This window comes from Cyprinus carpio, chromosome B22 (genome assembly GCF_018340385.1).
Source record: "Cyprinus carpio isolate SPL01 chromosome B22, ASM1834038v1, whole genome shotgun sequence".
Taxonomy (NCBI): domain Eukaryota; kingdom Metazoa; phylum Chordata; class Actinopteri; order Cypriniformes; family Cyprinidae; genus Cyprinus; species Cyprinus carpio.
In genome coordinates this window covers 27,319,166-27,340,897 of record NC_056618.1, presented here as the reverse complement: position 1 = coordinate 27,340,897, position 21,732 = coordinate 27,319,166, and the positions used below count along the sequence as shown (strand labels likewise).

General features: G+C 36.4%; 1 protein-coding gene and 1 long non-coding RNA gene across 2 annotated transcripts; one reads left to right on the top strand and one right to left on the bottom strand.

The window, feature by feature from the left end:
- The first annotated feature begins 1,818 nt into the window (after positions 1–1,818).
- Positions 1,819–15,589, top strand: LOC122141541. Its single transcript, XR_006157893.1, has 3 exons — positions 1,819–1,938; positions 13,126–13,344; positions 15,252–15,589. It is a non-coding gene; the product is annotated as an uncharacterized LOC122141541 (long non-coding RNA).
- LOC109081037 (beta-1,3-galactosyltransferase 2-like) lies at positions 12,063–20,967 on the bottom strand. The gene is made up of 2 exons (XM_042749213.1): positions 20,519–20,967; positions 12,063–13,618 (listed from the first exon to the last, which is right to left on the bottom strand). The coding sequence occupies exons 1-2, from the start codon at positions 20,542–20,544 to the stop codon at positions 12,535–12,537; spliced, it is 1,110 nt and encodes a 369-aa protein (XP_042605147.1). The 5' UTR covers positions 20,545–20,967; the 3' UTR covers positions 12,063–12,534.
- Between the last annotated feature and the right edge of the window lie 765 nt (positions 20,968–21,732).

The following is a 21,732-nucleotide window of genomic DNA, read 5'->3' as shown; positions in this document are numbered from 1 at the left end:
GTTCAAGTGTGTGTAAGGATTTGGAAACAAGCAGAGTATGGTTGTTTCTAAAGCATGGTGTGCCATCTGATGTTCAACCGATGCTCAGAATCGATTCAAGAAAGAATCGCGATGCATTCGGAAAATCTCAGAATCGTTGCTGGATCATTTCTCGATTTGCGATACATCGATTTATTTTCCCAGCCCTACTCAGCGAGGTGTTGAAGATATCTGTTAGGACATCTGTCAGCTGTACAGCACAGTCTTTCCGTCAGATAGAACGGTTGACACTTCACAAACATAAACTCCACCAGCGATGAACAGTGTTTTGTCACTACCACAGCATTATTACACCACTCTTTGTTGACGTACACACATAAACCTCCTCCGCGAGCTTTACCAGACAGTTCTTTGTCTCTGTCCCCTCAATAGCAGGCAAGTCCATGTAGCTGAATAGCAGAGTCTGAGAAATTGTCGTTTAGCCATGTTTCTGTGAAAACAAACACACAACAATCCCTTGTCTCATGCTGTGTAGACCGACTGAGTTGAATTAAGTCCAGTTTATTTTCCAGAGAGCGAACGTTTGAGAGCATGAGTCATGGAATCGCTGATCTAGTGGAGTTGGCCCTTAGCCTAGTTCGTGTGCCTCCATGCTTGCCGCGCTTCTGTCCCCTCTCACACCGCCGGTGTCGCCATTTTGTGCGGGTAGCGTCAGTAGGCGAGGCCGCGGTCTGGAGGTTCGGCTTCAGCAGCAGACAGGCGAGTCTTAGGTTTTGAGTTTTGTCTTGCGAAAGCTGTTGTTTGTACACACTGCCGATTTCCAAAAGGCTCTGTCGATCATAGATGTGTTTCCGGGTGTTTATCTGCTTGTTTTGGTCTGCTGCGTCGCGCCACCATCTTGGATCATATTTATGGTTCTGATGATTTTTGTATTGCTGTAAATTTTGCTGGTAATGTTGAATTGTTTTTGCTAGCTGAGTCTAGTTTTTGCCAGCCGTTTTTGGGTTAATTTAATTCTCTGTGTTGTAGGAACCAGCCTGCATGGAGGGCTTTCCTCTGGGGTCATCCGGGTTTCCCTGTCTTCACTGCATGGTGGTGTGAGATTTACGGCACTGCATGAGTATTGAGTTAAGAGTGTAACGCTATTTGCATTATTCACTACACCCTTTAAGCTGTTGGTTATTGATTTGTATATCAGTGCATGTGTGGTGTGTGCTCTTACGTCTGGGGATCTATGGCCCCGTGATTCTCCCCTTCCTCCAGGCTTGGTAACCCTATATTTTAAGAATGGTGGGTTATGATTTTAATAATTGGCCTAAAGCCCAGATCTTTTAAAGTGTGATTCCCTCTTTTTTAATACTATGTTAAAGTTGATCATCCATCTAAATAATGCCTACTGCTTATTAATAAAAGTGTTGAACTTTCATGTCTCTGTTCTTCCTTCATTTATGGGCCATGAACTTGTGTTGCTGTGTTCAGTTATTTCTGTGGTGTAGTCCGAAATTAGTGTGATCGCAGAGTAGCGCTCGGTTACATGAGCATAAGATAGACACTTAACTATCCCGTGAGTCCAAGGGAGAGCATTTGTGAATGGCAGTGATGCGATGCAACTGGTAGATCACGTGATACTGATAACCAAGCAAAATTTAGTAGGCCTATGTCTAGATTACAATCATACCACACACAATCATACTACTGTATATAAAATGTCCTTTTTAGAGGTCACAAAGTAAGTACTTAATCCAAATAAATACCTACTCTACTCACAATGCCATATCAGATTCAGCAATTGTTGGCATTCACGTGATTTGTCGAGATAAGATGTTATTCGATCCTGTAGTGCCCCCTTCTGAGTAGTGTGATTTGTATAGTTTATTTTTATAGCGTAATTAAAAGCTTTGACTCAGAGGGGTAAAGTACCGAAACGTGAGCAGTGGCGGTGTGCAAGAAAAAGTGAAGGTACGCTGAATATTAAAATATGTAAGTGCACACTCCTAAATTGCAGCTTGTTTACTGGATTATTTTTTGAAAAGGTAAAGAAGTTTCACTGTTAAACATTAACTTAAACAGTGTCAAAACAATGCATATTTGTAGAATCTGATAAGATATAGGGTTGTCAACGTAGCCTGTTTGTAGCTTGTTTTTACAACAATTGCTTAGAATTTAAACTTCATCCTTTGTTTAATTGGTAAAGTTATTAACTGTCTGCAATTATTGTTAGCGTTTGGTGAATCACGTGTTGTCAAAACTAAAACTGCGTCGAACTGCGCACAGCCTTCAGTCAAAAAAGGGCAACAACTCTGAGATTTGATTAAGAAGCCTATGAAGACTGAAACAGGGATGTTTAGTTTTTCTGCAGAACAGTTAAGACATTTCAGATACAGGGAGGAATAGGAGAGAAGAAATTATAATATCGAGGCTAAGGGCTAAATGAAACCTTGTTCAAGATGGGATTTCTGTGGGCAGAGACAATAGAACATGTTATGATGTACTGTCAGAAATATGAAACAGAACTGAGATATTTAAATCCAAAAATTGGGAGAGAGAAAAATACGATTTGATTCAATAGGAAAGAGTCAAAAGATACATGCATGTGTTATAATATATTGTTTCAATATCCTAGAGAAACCAGTTTAAGTGAAAGGATATTGGTTTATATATATATATATATATATATATATATATATATATATATATATATATATATATATATATATATATATATATATATATAAACAATGTACAGGCTAAACACGACATTCTTGTCCACACTCCATACCAGATGGTGGGGGTAATGTACCAAAAATTGTTTGCCAACCGCCAATAAATCTCAATAGAAGAAGAAGACATGTTTTTATACAGTCTATGGTTCAGTAGCACAGTAGGTAGCTTCAGATAGTGATGATCGACTTTGTCGTTTTATTTTTCTCATGTTGCTATGCCCAGTGAGGTAAATTACACTTTTTTTCTGCTAGCTACGAGAGAGAGAAAGAGAGAGTGCAATTCTGCTTTTGTGAATGAGTGATTGTTAGAGCTAAAGGTCTGTAACGTGACTTGTTTTTATTTAATCGGAACAAAAGCTGCAGAAATGTTACTCACCTGTTCAGATGGTATTTTGGGGATATGATTGCCTAGGAGGATGTATGTCATGTCGATGTACAGTGATAGTTCTGATGTGGTGGTCATATCTACGGATGTTATAAGTGGTGTTGCATTATAGCTTTTTTTTATTTTTGTTTTATAGTTATAACGACTTAATTTTCTCGTTATCTCGACATAACGAAGTTCGTTTTCTCGTTATAACGACTTAATTTTCTCGTTATCTCGACATAACGAAGTTCGTTTTCTCGTTATAACGACTTAATTTTCTCGTTATCTCGACATAATGAAAGTTTGTTTTCTCGTTATAACGACATGAAAGTTTTACTGTTGCTATAGTAACGAACTCAACTTTGACAGGCATCTGATGGACAGCCATGCAGGCGCTCTTACTGTAGCCTATATTTCAGCAAATTTTGCTTCGCCTAGGTAATAATAACGTCTACAATACTGTATAAATAAAGGCTGATCAATCACTGTTGATTTTTTCCAGAGACAGTACAATGTACGTTTTGTTTTTGTAATTCACATGTTTAAATGGCAACACCGCGCCATTAGAGCTGCTTGGATTAAACTCACTTTTAATTTTCCCTTTATATGAAATAAAATTATATATAATTTGTAATTTGTAGTAGTCATTATGTGGCAGATATCATGTGTGTTATAAGCTTCTGTTTGAAAAGAGCGTTCATCTGTACGTGTAATGTATGTGTGTGTGTAAAAAAAACCCATTACAACATTACAGAACAAAACTGAATTAAATTAGCCTATGGATTTTACATATACATCACATTTCTCATCAATATGGTTAACAATAAAGATTAGTAATAAGGAAAAGAAGCACATCAGCCTACATCGTTAAATCCCGTCCTACTGTAGATAAACAGAACATCTCCGCTTATTAACTACCTAATCATTAAATTAAAATTAAATTTAAATTAATTATGAGCCTAAAAGAAGCACAAATATAATATATATTGGTGCAAACAGAATACAGTGATGTCAACCTTGGTTTTGATAAGCAGTTATTGATGAAACAGAATGCGTTGGTGAAACTCATGCATCTAGCAGGAACTTAATAAACAAAATATTCATACTGATTCAAGCATTTAACATTTATGAATTAATTAAATGTCAGTAATAAACAAGACTGCACAAATTATAGCGATCACGAGGAAGGTCCGCGTACAGTAAAGTGGATAGTATACAACACCCCATCAGTTATATTCAGGTCTATACTGCCACCTGCTGGCGCAGTTTTGTAAATTCTTAGAGAAAATTAAGTCGTTATAACGAGAAAACGAACTTCGTTATGTCGAGATAACGAGAAAATTAAGTCGTTATAACGAGAAAACGAACTTCGTTATGTCGAGATAACGAGAAAATTAAGTCGTTATAACGAGAAAACGAACTTCGTTATGTCGAGATAACGAGAAAATTAAGTCGTTATAACGAGAAAACGAACTTCGTTATGTCGAGATAACGAGAAAATTAAGTCGTTATAACGAGAAAACAAAAAGGAAAAAAATTATAATGCATGGCCGCTTAGAACTTCCGTATATATATAATGTTCTGATGTGTTTTGGTGTTAAGGTGATAGATATGATATGTTGTGGTGGTATTTTCACATGTCCTGCATTTTTTTTTGTTTTTGCTTAACATGGCTCTATTTGTTCAGTAGCTACTTATAAAACACACACCAAGCATGATACTGATGCTTACAATTTAATGTTAATAAAATAGAAAGTTAATAATATGCAATGGACCAAAATGTAACAATATGCAAATACACATATAATTTTAAACATTATATTTTTTTGCATTACTTTTTAATTTAGTAGGAAATATCTGAGTTACTTTTTTCCCATGTCTTGACTGACAGAGAAATGGGGAGTAAGTGCAAGATTGACTAATTCTAAGAAGTAGGAAATATCTGAGTTACTTTTTTCCCATGTCTTGACTGACAGAGAAATGGGGAGTAAGTGCAGGATTGACTAATTCTAAGAAGAGCATGCTTTCCAAATTTGAAAAACGTCGAGGAATCTGCTCCAAGATGTTATCAAGGATGGCCATGTACAGATTTCTGTATCGCAGTTGGGGATCCTGCAATTGGGTCAGACGGCGCTTTCTCATGGGCTCATCTCGTGGGTCTGATGTGAGATCTGCTGTTTTGGCATAAATGGCTTGGAAAGCCCCCTCTGACCTCTTCTCTTTGACAAATGCAAAATGCATTAAACTCTGTAAAACTGAAACAAGGAATGTGGTGTATAATTGTGTGAAATGTATGATGAAAATCAAGCAATTTCGCCAAGCAAATATCAAAGAAATAGGTTGCAGCAGTTTTTATTTCGACTGAACTTGAGAAATCCGCGATGGGACTGAGCGCGAATAGCTTCAGTGATTCCTTATAGTACAGAATCGCTGTCAGTCAAAAGGAGATGCAGTCTTTCGACAGACCCTCCAATCATCACGCAGAAGCTCGGAGTCCGGGCCAGCCCACTCCCCATTCACCCCCAGAGACGCTGAGCGTCCGTGGGCGGGACATAATCGCAGCGTTTATCCAATGACCGTCTAGTTTCGAAGCGCTGAAAAAAACCGTTCAAAGCAGCCCCATTGAAGTCAATGGACGCTGGGCTTCAATAGGGAAATGCACTGTGACGCTGCGGGAATGTATGAGAAGGAAATCGAGTCAGCCGACCTGCTATATGTAACTGATTCTGAACGAGCTCGTCTTTGAGATGAACGTTTTCTAACGCATTTTTAGTCAATAAAATGTTAATACAATAGTACATATTTGACCATTAATTTTGTGACATTATAAGGGAAGCCGAGCTTCCCTTGCAGTCTTAAAGAAATCGCCACTGGTGTGAACAGGGTGCAAGGAGGTATAAATACATACATTGACAGGCATTCTTTCTCAAGGCACTATATGTATATATGTGTGTATGTTTGTGTGTGTGTGTATACAGTACAGGTCAAAAGTTTAGAAACATTATATTTTTAATGTTTTTGAAAGAAGTTTCTTCTGCTCATCAAGCCTGCATTTATTTGATCAAAAATACAGAAAAAAATTTAATATTGTGATATATTATTACAATTTAAAATAATTGTTTTTAAATTTATTATACTTTAAATTATCATTTATTTCTGTGATGCAAAGCTGGATTTTTAGCATCATTATCACATGATCCTTTAGAAATCATTCTTATATACTCTAAAAATGGCTGGGTTAAAAATAAATCAATTGGCAACCCAGCGCTGGGTAAATATTGGACAGAACACGTGCTGGGGTTAAAGTAACCCAGCATGCTGGTTTACACATTTTAACCCAGCAGGCTGGGTTGTTGAGAAAACCCAAGATATAGCCATTTTTACCATTTGTGTGTTTGCATTTTTGTGGTTCTGGGTTATTCTTGCTGGGTTATTCTCATAATTTCCCTTATGCTTAACAAGACAATCATGGATTAATAAATAATGAAGAATACAGGTTATTTAGACTGCTAAAAAATATTTTTAATGCAATCTGACATTCACAAATGTGTCAAAATTTGTACCAATGACAAACGACATGCAATTTTCTTTTTCTTTTTTTGTTTCCAGCAAATGCAAAAATCACAGAAATACAGTAATACAGTTAAAATTAGTTCTGAATGACCCATGTCTAGCTGTTTAACTATTACATTTTGACATGTTTAACTATTTAAATACACAGTGAAATGACATTGACAATTAAATTTAAAAAGACAGAGAATGCAAAATCATTTAAAGATGTCCTAAAATTTATATCAAGTAAGATTCCTAGGTAGATGTGCACTGCTTGGGGTAGTAAAGGTATAGTTCACCCAAAAATGAGAATTCTGTAATTTATTACTCACCCTCATGTCGTTACAAACCCGTAAGACCTTTGTTTATCTACAGAACACAAGTTAAGATAGTTTTGATGAAATCCGAGAGCTTTCAGACCAGGGTGAGTAATTAATGACAGAATTTTCATTTTTGCATTAACTATTGTCAAACACTTAGAAAGCTTTGAAGTGAAGATCTACAGCTGAGAGCAGTGTACTCTGCTATAGAGCCTGTCTATGGATGGACAATTTTAAGAAGGAATTGCAAATTATATTTTCAATTGCTGTTTTCCACATGTGACAAATTGTGATATAATCCAAACACAATTGCAAATATTGCATTACTGTTTGTGTTTTCATGAATGCACAGTGACTGCCAAATTTCAAATGGAAAAGCAAAGTCCATTTGCAACTGTATTTTCCATGTATTATGAGTAATGAGCCTGTCATATTGAAAAAATACAGCGGTAAAGCAGCTTTACAGTATTAAATAGGAAAATAGTGTGTAATAATGCAAAAGGACAACAGTAAACACTCCATTTTCAGTTAAAGTCAGTTCATCATTGATTCAGTGATTTATCGTCCAGCTGTGCAATCAAGTCGACGATATCGCTGGATATTAAGTGTCCCCAACTAAGCAAGCCAGAGGCGACAGCAGCAAGGAACCAAAACTCCATCGGTGACAGAATGGAGAAAAAAAGCTTGGAGAGAAACCAGGCTCAGTCGGGGGATCAGTTCTCCTCTGACCAGACGAAACCAGCAGTTCAATTACAGGCTGCAGCAGAGTTTGATTGTGCAGAGGACTCATCTGGTTCCCGCTGTCTTGTTCCGATGGCCGTCTAGGAGACAAGGTCTTTGCTGGGGATCTGTCTCTGCAGCTCATCTAGTAGTCCTGGTCTCCGCTGACATTCAGGGCTGTAGAGGTCATCTCTAGGTGCTGATCCACCATCTGATCTGAATACAGACTGAATCCGGGTGGCTACGGTGACCTTGGAATAAGAATGAAACAGACTAATGTTAGCATAGATTCATCAGAAGAACAAGTACATCGGGTGTTATTAATTACCACGTCTGTTTTTTTCAATGTGTCGCACATGTAACATGCCAAAACTCAAATGGAATCGCAATTACTTTAGCATCTGAATTTCCAATGCCTCACATGGAACCTGTGTTTTTAACCAAATATTAACCAAATGCTTTTCACCTGAGGAATAAAATATAGGGTAAGATGTATAGGCAAATAAGTGTAGACCTGCAATGTTGTTTTGCTGACGTGCATCAGAACGCAAACAGTGAGAGATTTGGGGTAAAAACTACAAAATATCTCCCAATACAAACACACCCCATAGTATAGTCCCACCCCTGACACGGATTGACAGGTTTCCGTGTAAGGCATCTGAAATTCAAATGCTTTTCAACACATGTGGGAAAATGCAATTAAATATACAATTTGCAATTCCTTTTGAAAATTGTCCAGAATGTCCTTACCTGTCCATTGATTATGATCAATGTCTGATAGATCTGCTGGCATTTTCAAATCCTCATGACAAATGGATGGGGTTTTGTGGACTCTGCTCGGTTAAGGAATTCCATGTTTGTTCCAACCTATAAAATAAATTAAACAAAATACAGATTGTTTTAATAGCAATGATTCACCTATGAGTAGGTCTACAGAAGCTGAATATGCTATAGTGATTGGCTGAAAGGTGTGCTTTCAAACTGTGTAATCAATAGGATGTTCCAGTCAGTATAATCACAGTTTTATATTAATATGCTGGCTATATCGAAACACACATGCACAGTCACTGGCACACAGATATGTGAGATCACACTGCATAGTCACACAGAAATTTCTATGACAAGTCACGCAGGCACTGGGTTACTCCGCAGCTTTTAAATAGTCCATATATAAACAGTTATAGGTGTAACGTTACCAAAGTGATTAAGGACAAGTCAAAAACACGATCTGGAAAAATGGGTATATGATGAATTCGCTCTTTATAAATTATGTACATTCTGAACACAAAGTTACAAAGTGCAGCTTTAACTATAGCACGAAACAAAATTATATGTGCGTTTAAGTTACGCAAGAGTTAGTTGATTTTCACAGACAAACAATTATGTATGTTAAATGTATAATAAACATGAACTTACCGTTAGACTTCTCGATAAGACTGCACTCAACGAGTTTTTTTCTCTCACAAATGTATCCATGTTCTCTTCTGACAAGAAAAAACAACATGTTGAATTATGACTTACCAAAAACCTTTATTTACGTATGTAAAAAGACTTTAAAACACACAAGCATCAAAAATCACCTCACTAACGCGGCTACGTCACTCGCTGTGCGTGCGCGCACTTTGAAATGTATCGAGGCCCTGAGACGTCGATTCTTTCCCGGGAATCACTTTGTCCGAGAATTGAAGAACCGGTTTATTTGAACCGGATCGTCGGTTCTTTTAGACCTGCGGTCCAGCGACATTGTACGTAATTTGTATGATTTACATGTCGATATGGACAACTGCAGGCATTTGTATGAGATCAGAAAGTTATATTCACTTATTTTAACTCATTTGACTCACTTAAATTTTAAATTCGCTTTTCAGTGTCAGAAACGACTCTTTCCTCTGTTTTCACAGATATTCACATATTTCAGCTTTACGTCACTGTCTGATACTTAATAAAACTGTATTAATCTGTCGTCTCAGAAACTTTAACACGATTATGCGAGTACACGTAGAATGGCCGTTTGAGGTAAACTGTTCGTCATTTAACATAATGTTGGCCTGTAGAAGTTTAACAGTATTGTTGCCGCAAAAAAAAAAAGTTATAATTCTGCCAATTTAAAATAATTATTAACGAAAACATTAAATAAACTTACCTTAAAACAGTTGAAACCAGTGGCTTTGCCCCGTTGTCCTTCCAAAATGACAGTTGGGGAGCGATTTAAACATCTTCAAGGCGCGTTAAATAACCCAGCGCTGGCCTGAAACAACCCAGCGTTGCAACCCAGCAGGTTTAACTCAACACCTGGTAAATTGAAACTACCCAAAAGTGTGTTTAAAAAATAATAAAATAACCCAACAAAATGACCCAACAGACTCAGCCCAGCATTTTGGGTTAAAAAATAACCCAGCCGTTTTTTTAGAGATAATGATGATTCATTATCAAAGTTGGAAACAGTTCTGCTGCTTAATATTTTTTCAGAACATGTGATACTTTTTTAGGATACTTTGATGAATAAAAAGTTAAAAAAATAAAAAAAGAAGCTATGTTTTTAAAATATAAATTTTTTGTAATAACAATATACACTACTGGTCAGTAATTTGGGGTCAGTAATTTTTTTTTTCTTTTTTTTAAATAAAATCAATACTTTTATTCAGCAAGGATATGTTAAATTGATAAAAAGTGACAGTAAAGAAAATATATTATTAGAATATATATTATTAGAATTTTTTTATTTTATTTTGAATAAATGGAGTTCTTTTTAACCTTTTATTCATCAAATATATTAGACAGCAGAACTGTTTCCAACACTCATAATAAATCAGAATATTATAATGATTTCTAAATGATCATGTGATAGACTGGATGTTACATGTGACACTGAAGGCTGGAGTAATGGTGCTGAAAATTCAGCTTTGCATCACAGGAATAAATTATTTTTTTTAAAGTATATTCACATAGAAAACTATTATTTTAAGTTGTAATAATATTTCACAATATTACTGTTTTTTCTGTATTTTTGATCAAATAAATGCAGGCTTGATGAGCAGAAGAGACTTCTTTCAAAAACATTAAAAATAGTAATGTTTCCAAACTTTTGACCTGTACTGTATATATATATATATATATGAAGAGTTTGGTTCCAAAACGCTATAAATCCATTCCACAGTTCTTTTACTGTTTTCTGCTTCAAACTTTCACATAGCATCTTTAGGTTATGATAACATTAAAAATTTTAATCCAGATTTTTGATTTATTATAAAATTTTATATTTTTTTCCCAAAATGCAATAAATCCATTGAATCAATATGAAAGTTATTTTTCATATTGAAACTGTTGAAAATACACAACATAAGTTGATCCACACATGACAGCCTCTGAACTTGGTCAATACTAATCTTATATACAGGCACTGGACTAAAACTACATTCAAACACCCAAAATGAATTCAACGGGTCACCTTGTTTGCTATAAATTAATTACAACAATATTTCATCATGAACAAGAACATGAACAATATCACATTATTAAAGCACATGTTGGTTTGCGGCACGATGTTTGTTATAATCAGGTTATAATACATCGTGTATACACTCACTAATCAAAGAGCGGCAGCTTTTTAGTGGTTATGAGCACTCTTTTTCTTTGCAAGCTTTCTGGTCTATAAACCATTTAAAATGTAAAACCACACACACGTTGCAAAGAGTGGGGGAACTATGACGTCACTCTGTAGGCGGATCGCCTGTTAGTATGACACTGGTGGATTATCGCAAAAAATAAGCTCCGTGTTCAACCATAGTTCATGAAATTTACACGTTTTGTCCATCAAGGTAATCTTCACAAAATAATATAACTTTGATGAATTTTGAAGCCTAAATAAAAGCGCCAGAACTTAAAAGCTAAACTTAGGCTATAAATGAACTACAGCACCACGGTCGCTCGACTTCAGCGTCACCACCACCACACTTCCCACAACTGTTTCAAACTTATTTTTAACCTGTTCAGAGAAAAGGATTTACTCTGTATGTGAATTATATAAACTGGAATAAATACAAAACTAGAACCAAACTAAAACTTAAATGAGACTTTAATAATAAATAGTATAGTGAATAAATGTAATAATCATAATTAAAGGACATATGAAAGCACGTATTTCTGTACATTTCGAAATAATGTGCATTACAAGTCAATAAATCCTCAATTAATATGAATATTTTAATTAAAAACGTGTCTCCATAAACTATTCAATAAAATTCTAATGCATTTAATCTATTAAATAACAGCAGAGTGAGCAAGTTTTTGGATATGGTCAGATTTAACTTATTTTAGTGAATAAAGTACCACGTTTCAGCTTTTTTTGTTTGTTTGGGTGAGTTGTTATTTTGTTATTTTTTCTTTGATTTTATGAATATATTTGATCTGTATGATTTTCATGTGGCCGTAAACATTTAAACTGAACGTGGCTTTAAAGCACTATGCATCGTTAAAGTTTCACTTTCACTGTGACTAAGCCAGTAAATGTGGTGTTTACATGGAATAATCGTAATATATGAGTTTACCATATGAACCCAGTCTCCGCATCAGTAGGAAAGCGATAAAACGATCATCTTCCATCTGAAGACGTGTGTTGCATTTCAGGGCAAAACAAAAAAACATTGTCGAACAACAATATAAAATGCGGGAAAGTGGTTATTCTACACTGCGACTGGAAAATACTGTAAATTGATAAACTGTTCGGTGTGATGACGATTAATTACTCCGACAGCACCTGAAGTCCCATTAAGCAACTTGTTAGCAGCACTCTTTTTTAAGAAACGTAACAGTAAAAAAAAAAAAATCATGAGTGAATCATAGTTCCACCACTCTATGACGTCTGTTTATCTGTTCATTTGTGTCCTTTCACATTTTGCCAGAACTCTATTACCTTCTCCGGTGACCCCGCGATTGCTGTAATGAGCTTGGAAAGGTCAATACTTTCACGATCATTCACATAGGTGTGAAACTGAGAAGGATCTGGAGCGCCAGAGGGATTTATGACCAACTGTTTCAGACAAGCGCCCACATACGCGTCTTCTATGTTAAAGGGCTTTACGGCTTCTGAAGCCTTCACTATTTTAGGAGGAAGATCATTGGAGAAAACATATCCCATTCCAAGCACATATGTGGGGTATATCGATTCGGGGTACAGCTCTTCTGGAACGTACCATTTAGAGCTTTTGTCTCTGATAACAGGCCGGTCCCACATCAAATACCCTGTGATGTAGTTCTGTCTGGGTGTGTTGGGTGACAACAGTAGGGTCATCAGGTTCTCCAGGTTTATGTACATGTCAGAATCAATCTTCATAACATAAGTTGCTTGAGGGCAGCGAGTGGCCAGCCAGTCCATGATCACCATGGTCTTTATGGTCAGATTGAAGTAGGAGTCCACAAAGTTGCTCTGCAGTAAATCTCTGTGTTGTCGACTCTCTTCCTCCAGCTGCTGTTGAGCTTCAGCTCCTCCAGTCAACCCCAAGAACAGAGTCAGCACTGCTTTTCCCTGCACTGAGCTCTCATTCCCCCATGTGCTCCGGATGGCGTTACGAGCGTCCAGCTGATGGGGGGCCACAGGGACCATAAAGACCAGGAATGGATCCTGCTTACATTTATCAGGTTCATCCAGGATGAAATGATAGTTGTGTGGATGTGCTGCATATTGGTAAATTGAAATGTCTTCTGTTCTAATGGATACAATGGGTTTTTTCTCAATAGCTTGTTCAGTTAGAAAATTCCAGAAATTTCTTTTGCCAGACAAGCCCTCATGCACCACATTATATAATTTAGTTTGGTTTGCATTGTTAAACCAGGAGAGAGGGAGAGTGACTGGCATGTAAATATAAGCAATAATAGACAAAAATAATGTCAATGTGACCAGCACAACAAAGCCTGGTTTGATATGACCCTTAAAAACCCTCCGTTGAGCCAAGCAGCACCTGAGAGAAAAGAAAGAGAAACAGAAAGGTTAAAATACAAAATAATCTGACTTGGACTTTGCCTGAATGAACTGAAAAAAATAAAATAAAAATTATATACACACACACACACACACACACACACACACACACACACATACATACATACTGTATAATTACAAATTTTGTCTTGGCATCTGACTTAAAATAAGATAAAGCTAAAGTTGAAGCTGAAACTGAAACTACTGTAAAATAAAAAAAATTGAAGCTAAGCAGAAATATTAAAATAAAAAATAATAATAATGGCAAAAGCACATAACAAAATGAAACGACTGAAATGAAAGCTGGAAAGAGTGAAATACATGTTAAAAAGACAATAAACAAATTAAGTGTACTTTGTGAATAAATAAATTGGAGAGATCACTTAGAAATATTAAATATGTCCATGCACTCAGAAAAAATGGTCCAAAATCTGTCACTGGGGCGGTACCTTTTCAAGAGGTACACTTTTCTATATTATTTACTCCTAAAGTGTGCATTTTATACCTTTATATAATCCAGTCATAAAAATGGAATTTACTCTATAATACCGAATGTCACAGAATTTGCAAAATTTTGAATGAATAAATCAAAAGTCAGTGTGCTAACAAAGTAGACAGTGTACATTTTGATTTCATGAGGCGTTCAATGTAGTGCTAGTACTACTACTACTAATAAAATTATTATTAAAGCATTATTTTTTAAATAATATTTAGCATAAAATTTTTTTCAACAGAATTTATTTACCAGAAAAAAAACATGTAAATACACAATATTTCTGAAATAAATATATAAAATAATGTATATTTTTTTTAATAAAATCAATTAATTAGTGATGCTTTTGGTTATGAAAATTTTATGAAACAATTAAAATGGAATCCAGAAAATTAATGGAAAACATATTTACTTAACAAATTTGGTAAAAATAGAACTAAATTTGAGAAAAAATAAAATATTACAAAAATGTAACGTTTGTTAAACTTTTAATAAATTGCTGTTAAATTCTATAAGTTTCTTGAGTTCAGTTACTTAATATGAATTCATATTAAAACTAATCTGTTTTAATTAACATTAAAATAGAAAAAAAAACTGAATCCAGAAAATTTAAATGGAAAAAATAAAACTGATAGATTACATTTCTGAAGGAAAGATGTAACCAACTGGACTTTCCTGACACACAAAACTGATCCACTAATCATGTGCTAGTTACTTCTCTGCACTCCTCATATCACTTCCTCCTCACGCTTAACCTCATAGATCCTCCTGACACAACATATAATCTCTCACCCTCCCAGCTGTCTACTATAGAATCATCTTCACTTCCTTCCCCTAAAATTGTGGCAGAAGTCTCTAAACTCATCCTTTCCAATCATCCTACTACATGTCTGCATGATCCTATTTCATTTAATCTCCTTCAAGCCATTTCTCCTGCAGTTGTACCCACACTCACTCACATCATTAACATATCCCTCCACACTGATGTTTTTCCTTCAACATTTAAACAGCCTCGTAACCCCACTAATTAAGAAACCCACTCTTAACTCAACTCTTTTAGAGAACTACAGACCGGTTTCCTGGTGTTATGTTCAACAAAGTTTCTGCCTTTCTCACACAGAACCAACTCCTCGACAGCAAGCAGTCTGGCTTCAGAAGTGGACATTCAACTGAGACTGCCTTGCTCTCGGTTGGAGAAGCCCTAAGACTGGCAAAAGTGGCTTCCAAATCTTCAATATTTATCTTGCTGGACCTGTCCGCTACTTTTGACATGGTTAAACACCAGATTCTCCTGTCAACCCTATTGGCAAAGGGCATCTCAAGAACCGCACCCCAGTGGTTTGTGTCTTACCTATCAGATAGGTCCTTCAAAGTATCTTGGAGGGGAGAGGTGTCCAAGTCGCAACATCTAACTACTGGGGTGCCTCAGGGCTCAGCTCTTGGACCACTTCTCTTCTCTGTCTACATAGAGTTTTTAGTGGTTTTTTTAAGGTTAATTTTGAAATTATGTCATTAATGACTCACCCTCATGTCGTTCCAAACCCGTAAGACCTCCGTTCATCTCCGTTCATCACAGTTTAAGATATTTTAAATTTAGTCCGAGAGCTTTCAGCCCCTCCATTGAGAATGTATGTACGGTATACTGTCCACGTCCAGAAAGGTAATAAAAACATCATCAAAGTAGTCCATGTGACATCAGAGGGTCCGTTAGAATTTTTTGAAGCATCGAAAATACATTTTGGTCCAAAAATAGCAATAACTACAAAATAACTACAACTTTATTCAGCATTGTCTTCTCTTCCGTGTCTGTTGTGAGCGCGTTCACAGCACTGCAGTTTAGTGATATCCGGTTTGCGAACGAATCACTCGATGTAACCGGATCTTCTTGAACCAGTTCACCAAATCGAACTGAATCGTTTGAAACGGTTCGTGTCTACAATAAGCATTAATCCACAAATGACTTAAGCTGTTAACTTTTTTAATGTGGCTGACACTCCCTCTGAGTCAAAATAAACCAATATCCCGGAGTTCTAACGGACCCTCTGATGTCACATGGACTACTTTGAAGATGTTTTTATTACCTTTCTGGACGTGGACAGTATACCGTACATACATTCTCAATGGAGAATCAGAAAGCTCTCGGACTAAATCTAAAATATCTTAAACTGTGTTCCGAAGATGAACGGAGGTCTTACGGGTTTGAAACGACATGAGGGTGAGTCATTAATGACATAATTTTAATATTTGGGTGAACTAACCCTTTAAGTTCTGTCATTCAGAAACATGGCTTTTCATATCACTGCTATGCTGATGACACTCAACTCTACCTTTCATTCCATCCTGATGATCTGACGACAACTGCTCGCATCTCAGCATGTTTAAAAGACATTTTATGCTGGATGAAGGACCATAACCTTCAGCTCAACCTTGCCTACACAGAACTGCCTGTGATTTCAACAAGCCCATAACTTCATCATAATTTCACAATCTAGTTAGACACATCAACAAAAACTCCTTCAAAAACAGCCAGAAACCTTGAAGCTATGATTGGTGATCAGCTGACTTTCTCAGACCATGTTGCTAAAACTCCCCGTTCCTGCAGATTTGCTTTATACAACATTAGGAAGATCAGGCCTTTTCTTTCAAAACACGCAACACAACTCCTTGTTCAAGCTCTTGCTCTATCCAGGCTGGACTAATGCAATGTTCTATCATACCTCTACAATTAATCCAGAATGCGGCTGCAAGATTAATCTTTAATGAGCCGAAAAAGAACGCATGTCACATCTCTGTTTATCAGTTTGCACTGGCCTGCTCGCATAAAATTCAAGGCATTAATGTGTGCCTACAAACCTACCACTGGCTCTGCACCCCTTTACCTAAATTCCCTACTTCAGACTTATGTGCCCTCTATAAGCTTGTGTTCTGCAAGTGAACGGCGCATTATTGTGCCATGCCAAAGAGGCACAAAATCACTTTCACAGACTTTTAAATTAACTGTTCCTTCCTGGTGGAATGACCTGCCCAGATCAATCCGAGCAGCTGAGTCCTTAGCCATCTTCAAGAATCAGCTAAAAACACATCTCTTCCATCTTTATTTGACACTCTAACTATAGCATTCTCTGTTCTAATTCTGTTTTATCTATTTGTTTTCTTTTTTATTAAAAAACAAAAACACTTGACTCTCTAACACAGGGGTCGGCAACCTACGGCACGCGTGCCAACAGTGGCATGCAGAGGGATAATCGCTGACATGCGAGCAATAGGGAAAACTGCATACTGATGTACAGTCGTGGCCAAAAGTTTTGAGAATTACATAAATATTGGAAATTGGAAAAGTTGCTGCTTAAGTTTTTATAATAGCAATTTGCATATACTCCAGAATGTTATGAAGAGTGATCAGATAAATTGCATAGTCCTTTTTTGCCATGAAAATTAACTTAATCCCAAAAAAAACCTTTCCACTGAATTTCATTGCTGTCATTAAAGGACCTGCTGAGATCATTTTAGTAATCATCTTGTTAACTCAGGTGAGAATGTTGACGAGCACAAGGCTGGAGATCATTGTGTCAGGCTGATTGGGTTAGAATTGCAGACTTGACATGTTAAAAGGAGGGTGATGCTTGAAATCATTGTTCTTCCATTGTTAACCATGGTGATCTGCAAAGAAACGCGTGCAGCCATCATTTTGTTGCATAAAAATGGCTTCACAGGCAAGGATATTGTGGCTACTAAGATTGCACCTAAATCAACAATTTATAGGTTCATAAAGAACTTCAAGGAAAGAGGTTCAATTCTTGTAAAGAAGGCTTCAGGGCGTCCAAGAAAGTCCAGCAAGTGCTAGGATCGTCTCCTAAAGAGGATTTAGCTGTGGGATCGGAGTGCCACCAGTGCAGAGCTTGCTCAGGAATGGCAGCAGGCAGGTGTGAGCGCATCTGCACGCACAGTGAGGCGAAGACTTTTGGAAGATGGCCTGGTGTCAAGAAGGGCAGCAAAGAAGCCACTTCTCTCCAAAAAAAAGGAGGACTGGGGCAAAGTCATATTCTCCGATGAAGCCCCTTTCCGATTGTTTGGGGCATCTGGAAAAAGGCTTGTCCGGAGAAGAAAAGGTGAGCGCTACCATCAGTCCTGTGTCATGCCAACAGTAAAGCATCCTGACACCATTCATGTGTGGGGTTGCTTCTCATCCAAGGGAGTGGGCTCACTCACAATTCTGCCCAAAAACACAGCCATGAATAAAGAATGGTACCAAAACACCCTCCAACAGCAACTTCTTCCAACAACCCAACAACAGTTTGGTGAAGAACAATGCATTTTCCTGCACGATGGAGCACCGTGCCATAAGGCAAAAGTGATAACTAAGTGGCTCGGGGACCAGAATGTTGAAATTTTGGGTCCATGGCCTGGAAACTCCCAGATCTTAATCCCATTGAGAACTTGTGGTCAATCCTCAAGAGGCGGGTGGACAAACAAAACCCACTAATTCTGACAAACTCCAAGAAGTTATTATGAAAGAATGGGTTGCTATCAGTCAGGATTTGGCCCAGAAGTTGATTGAGAGCATGCCCAGTCGATTTGCAGAGGTCCTGAAAAAGAAGGGCCAACAATGCAAATACTGACTCTTTGCATAAATGTCATGTAATTGTCGATAGAAGCGTATGAAGTGCTTGTAATTATATTTCAGTACATCACAGAAACAACTGAAACAAAGATCTAAAAGCAGTTTAGCAGCAAACTTTTTGAAAACTAATATTTATGTAATTCTCAAAACTTTTGGCCACGACTGTACATTTTGAGTTATTAACTTCTCATAGTCACTCAGCCTGTTAACAGCTATTCTGTTAAAGTGTGAGAATTGGCACAGTGGTTAACCAGAAAAATTCAAAATGGCACGTCATGCTGAAAAGGTTACCGGCCCCTGCTCTAACACTTGCAGCCTATCCTCATTTGTAAATAGCTTTGGATAAAAATTTCAGATAAATGACTAAATGGAAATAGATAAACAGCACTTTTTACTCCTTAAGACTTTATTTCAACTTGAAAAGTACTTTTTTTTTTTTTTGCATTTTTATATTATCTAACATTAAATATGGAACATGGAAGCTCAAACATGCATGCTAATGAGGCTTGTTGTCATGCATCAAGCACATCCATTTTAGCTCCGAATATAACTTTCATCGTGTAAATGTCTGGCTTCAAAATTTCTTTGCCATCAAATGTGATGAAGCATATTAAGGTAGCTAAGTTTATTCATTATTTTTGTTTTGTTTTGATGAGCATGTGTTAAATTAATTGTACATAAAGTTTAGTGATAATTCTTACCTGGAAATTGAGTAACAATTAGGACTGTCAGTTAATTATTATTTAGTATAAATAAGTACATGATTTGCTCATTAATTAATCTAATTATTCATAAATAATTATATATCAATATCTGCTGAGAAAAAAATAAAAGCCCCAAATAAACAATTGAAAGAAAAATTATTGTTACAGAGGGGGAGCCGAGTAGACAACAACAACAACAACAACAAAAAAAGTAGCTTTTTCAAAAAGTCAACATTGTTACTGTTTATTAATTTCACTCTGCATTGAGATTATGGTTCAGTATGATTTTTTGCTAGGTTACCTCTACTTTTTTAATACTTGAGTAAAATTTAACCTTTTTTTTCTTTTCTCAAGTATGTTTTTGGCCATGATACTTGTACTTTCACTTGAGTATAATTTTTGATTACTTTTTACACCCTTGAATACAGTAACAGTGCACTTGAACTCGTACTGATTTTGTGTAGACTCTGAGTGACTGGTTTTTATTAGGTAATATTGCTTAACCATCTGCTAAACTGTTTTTTTCATAGTAAAAGAAGAACTGCATAACACATAACATCAAAACTTTCATCATATACATCTTTGTTTTATACATTTATATCATTTAGCATTTAACCATATAATCATTCTTTTCTTTTTATTATGCTTATGAATTATGTGATCTATTTCCTTTCCCTGCTCTTTCACTTATGATTGTGTGGTTCCAAGGGATATTTGTCTTCACCATTACCAGAGAAGACGACTGCCCTAACTTCAAGGTTTTTAACATCACAGCACAATGTTGATAAAAGATTGTTAATACCATTTTGGGTATCAAACAATACTTAGTGTTACCCAGTTTTGTGTACCATCCAAAATGTGTTCTGAAAGGTATTGGATTTATCATTTCCGACATGATGACTTGATCTAACATTTTTGGTCAGTAAGATATCAACACAGTCTAACACTATAAAATGAACTGTTGCCTAAACACAACATATGAAAACACATGCCCTACTGAATGAGTCTTCGTATGAAAATCAGAGGTTAAGCCGCATATAAAAAAGACAGGAGTGAACGTACCTCTTCCGTATGCATTCGATCGCCATTACTGCGTGTTTGACTTCTTATCTAAAGAACCAATGACAGATGAGTCAGTTGTTTTGCCCTAAATTACCTGAGCTTCTTTGTTACTTCTCTTAATCATTTAACCGGGGTGGGGCTAAATTATGAAAAATACTGAGAAAAGGAAGAGAAAGACCCACAAGAGGAGTAAGCTCTACTTGGCTTCTGTATAAATAAATCTTGAATATATATTGGCAGCTGATGATATTAAATGTTAGATTATGCCTAATCATGGCAGTTGCCACCATTGAGGTTTGTTCCTGAGGAAACTGCTACTTTATTGCATGATATTGCACAACGCCAAGATAAGTGCCTTCCTATGAGCTGACTAGGGGGGCTAAAAATTTCTTGTAAATGTCAGAGATGAGTTGAGCAAAGTAAGCACACTTCCTGTTGCAGTTGTGTCTTACCGCATTTCCTTCTCAGCACATGTCTACCTTAAAACACAGAGTGAACTGATATGTTTGAAAGAATGGTGAAGGAAGCTTTTTTAACAGATATGGAAATTCGAATGTATTCATTTTACTTCATTCCTATTTCTATGCTTTTCACTACCTTGGAGTTGACTGAGGTGAACAAAACAGAAACTAGCAGCTGCCAATTAAGCTCAAAAAAAGTGTAAGCGGTTTGATTGTTGAAAGTGTTCAGATTGTGGGTAACTTGGTTATATTGGACATATTCTGACTGTATTGACAGTATCATGGTAAAAAGTATTTAATAAATAGTATTTTTTTTTTAATCTTAGCAGTATTGACTAGATAACCGAACAAAGACAAATGTTGATTTTCAAAGATTCTGTTTCATGTATCCTTTGTAGCAGAAATATTATGAACTATTATGCACACACTTGAGGCTCTTCAGACCCCAGATGCAACACAGAACAAAGAGAATCATTAGCTTCTGTTCAGAACATTTCAAACAAATCGCTAATCTGATATAACTCGAGTGTGTCTGAGCCCTGAACTGGGTCACGAATGTTATTCCACAGCTAAATATGAAAGCGCTCTACCTCCTTTAGTGGGTTTACTTTGCTATCCTCATTCAACTGCATTGTCACATTATATATCAAATTTATGGATCCATAAATTAAAAATGGTACATTTAATAAGTCTTTCAGATATAATATTTAGCTACTTTTATATTTGGATTCATGGGCAATTTCAACAACTGTT

Bases quoted from the DNA above. Each gene is read 5' to 3' on its own strand.
- LOC109081037 (XM_042749213.1), bottom strand. From the start codon at position 20,544: ATGGCGATCGAATGCATACGGAAGAG. The intron at 13,619-20,518 runs GTACGTTCACTC...CTTTTCTCTCAG, and splicing joins ATCGAATGCATACGGAAGAG to GTGCTGCTTGGCTCAACGGA.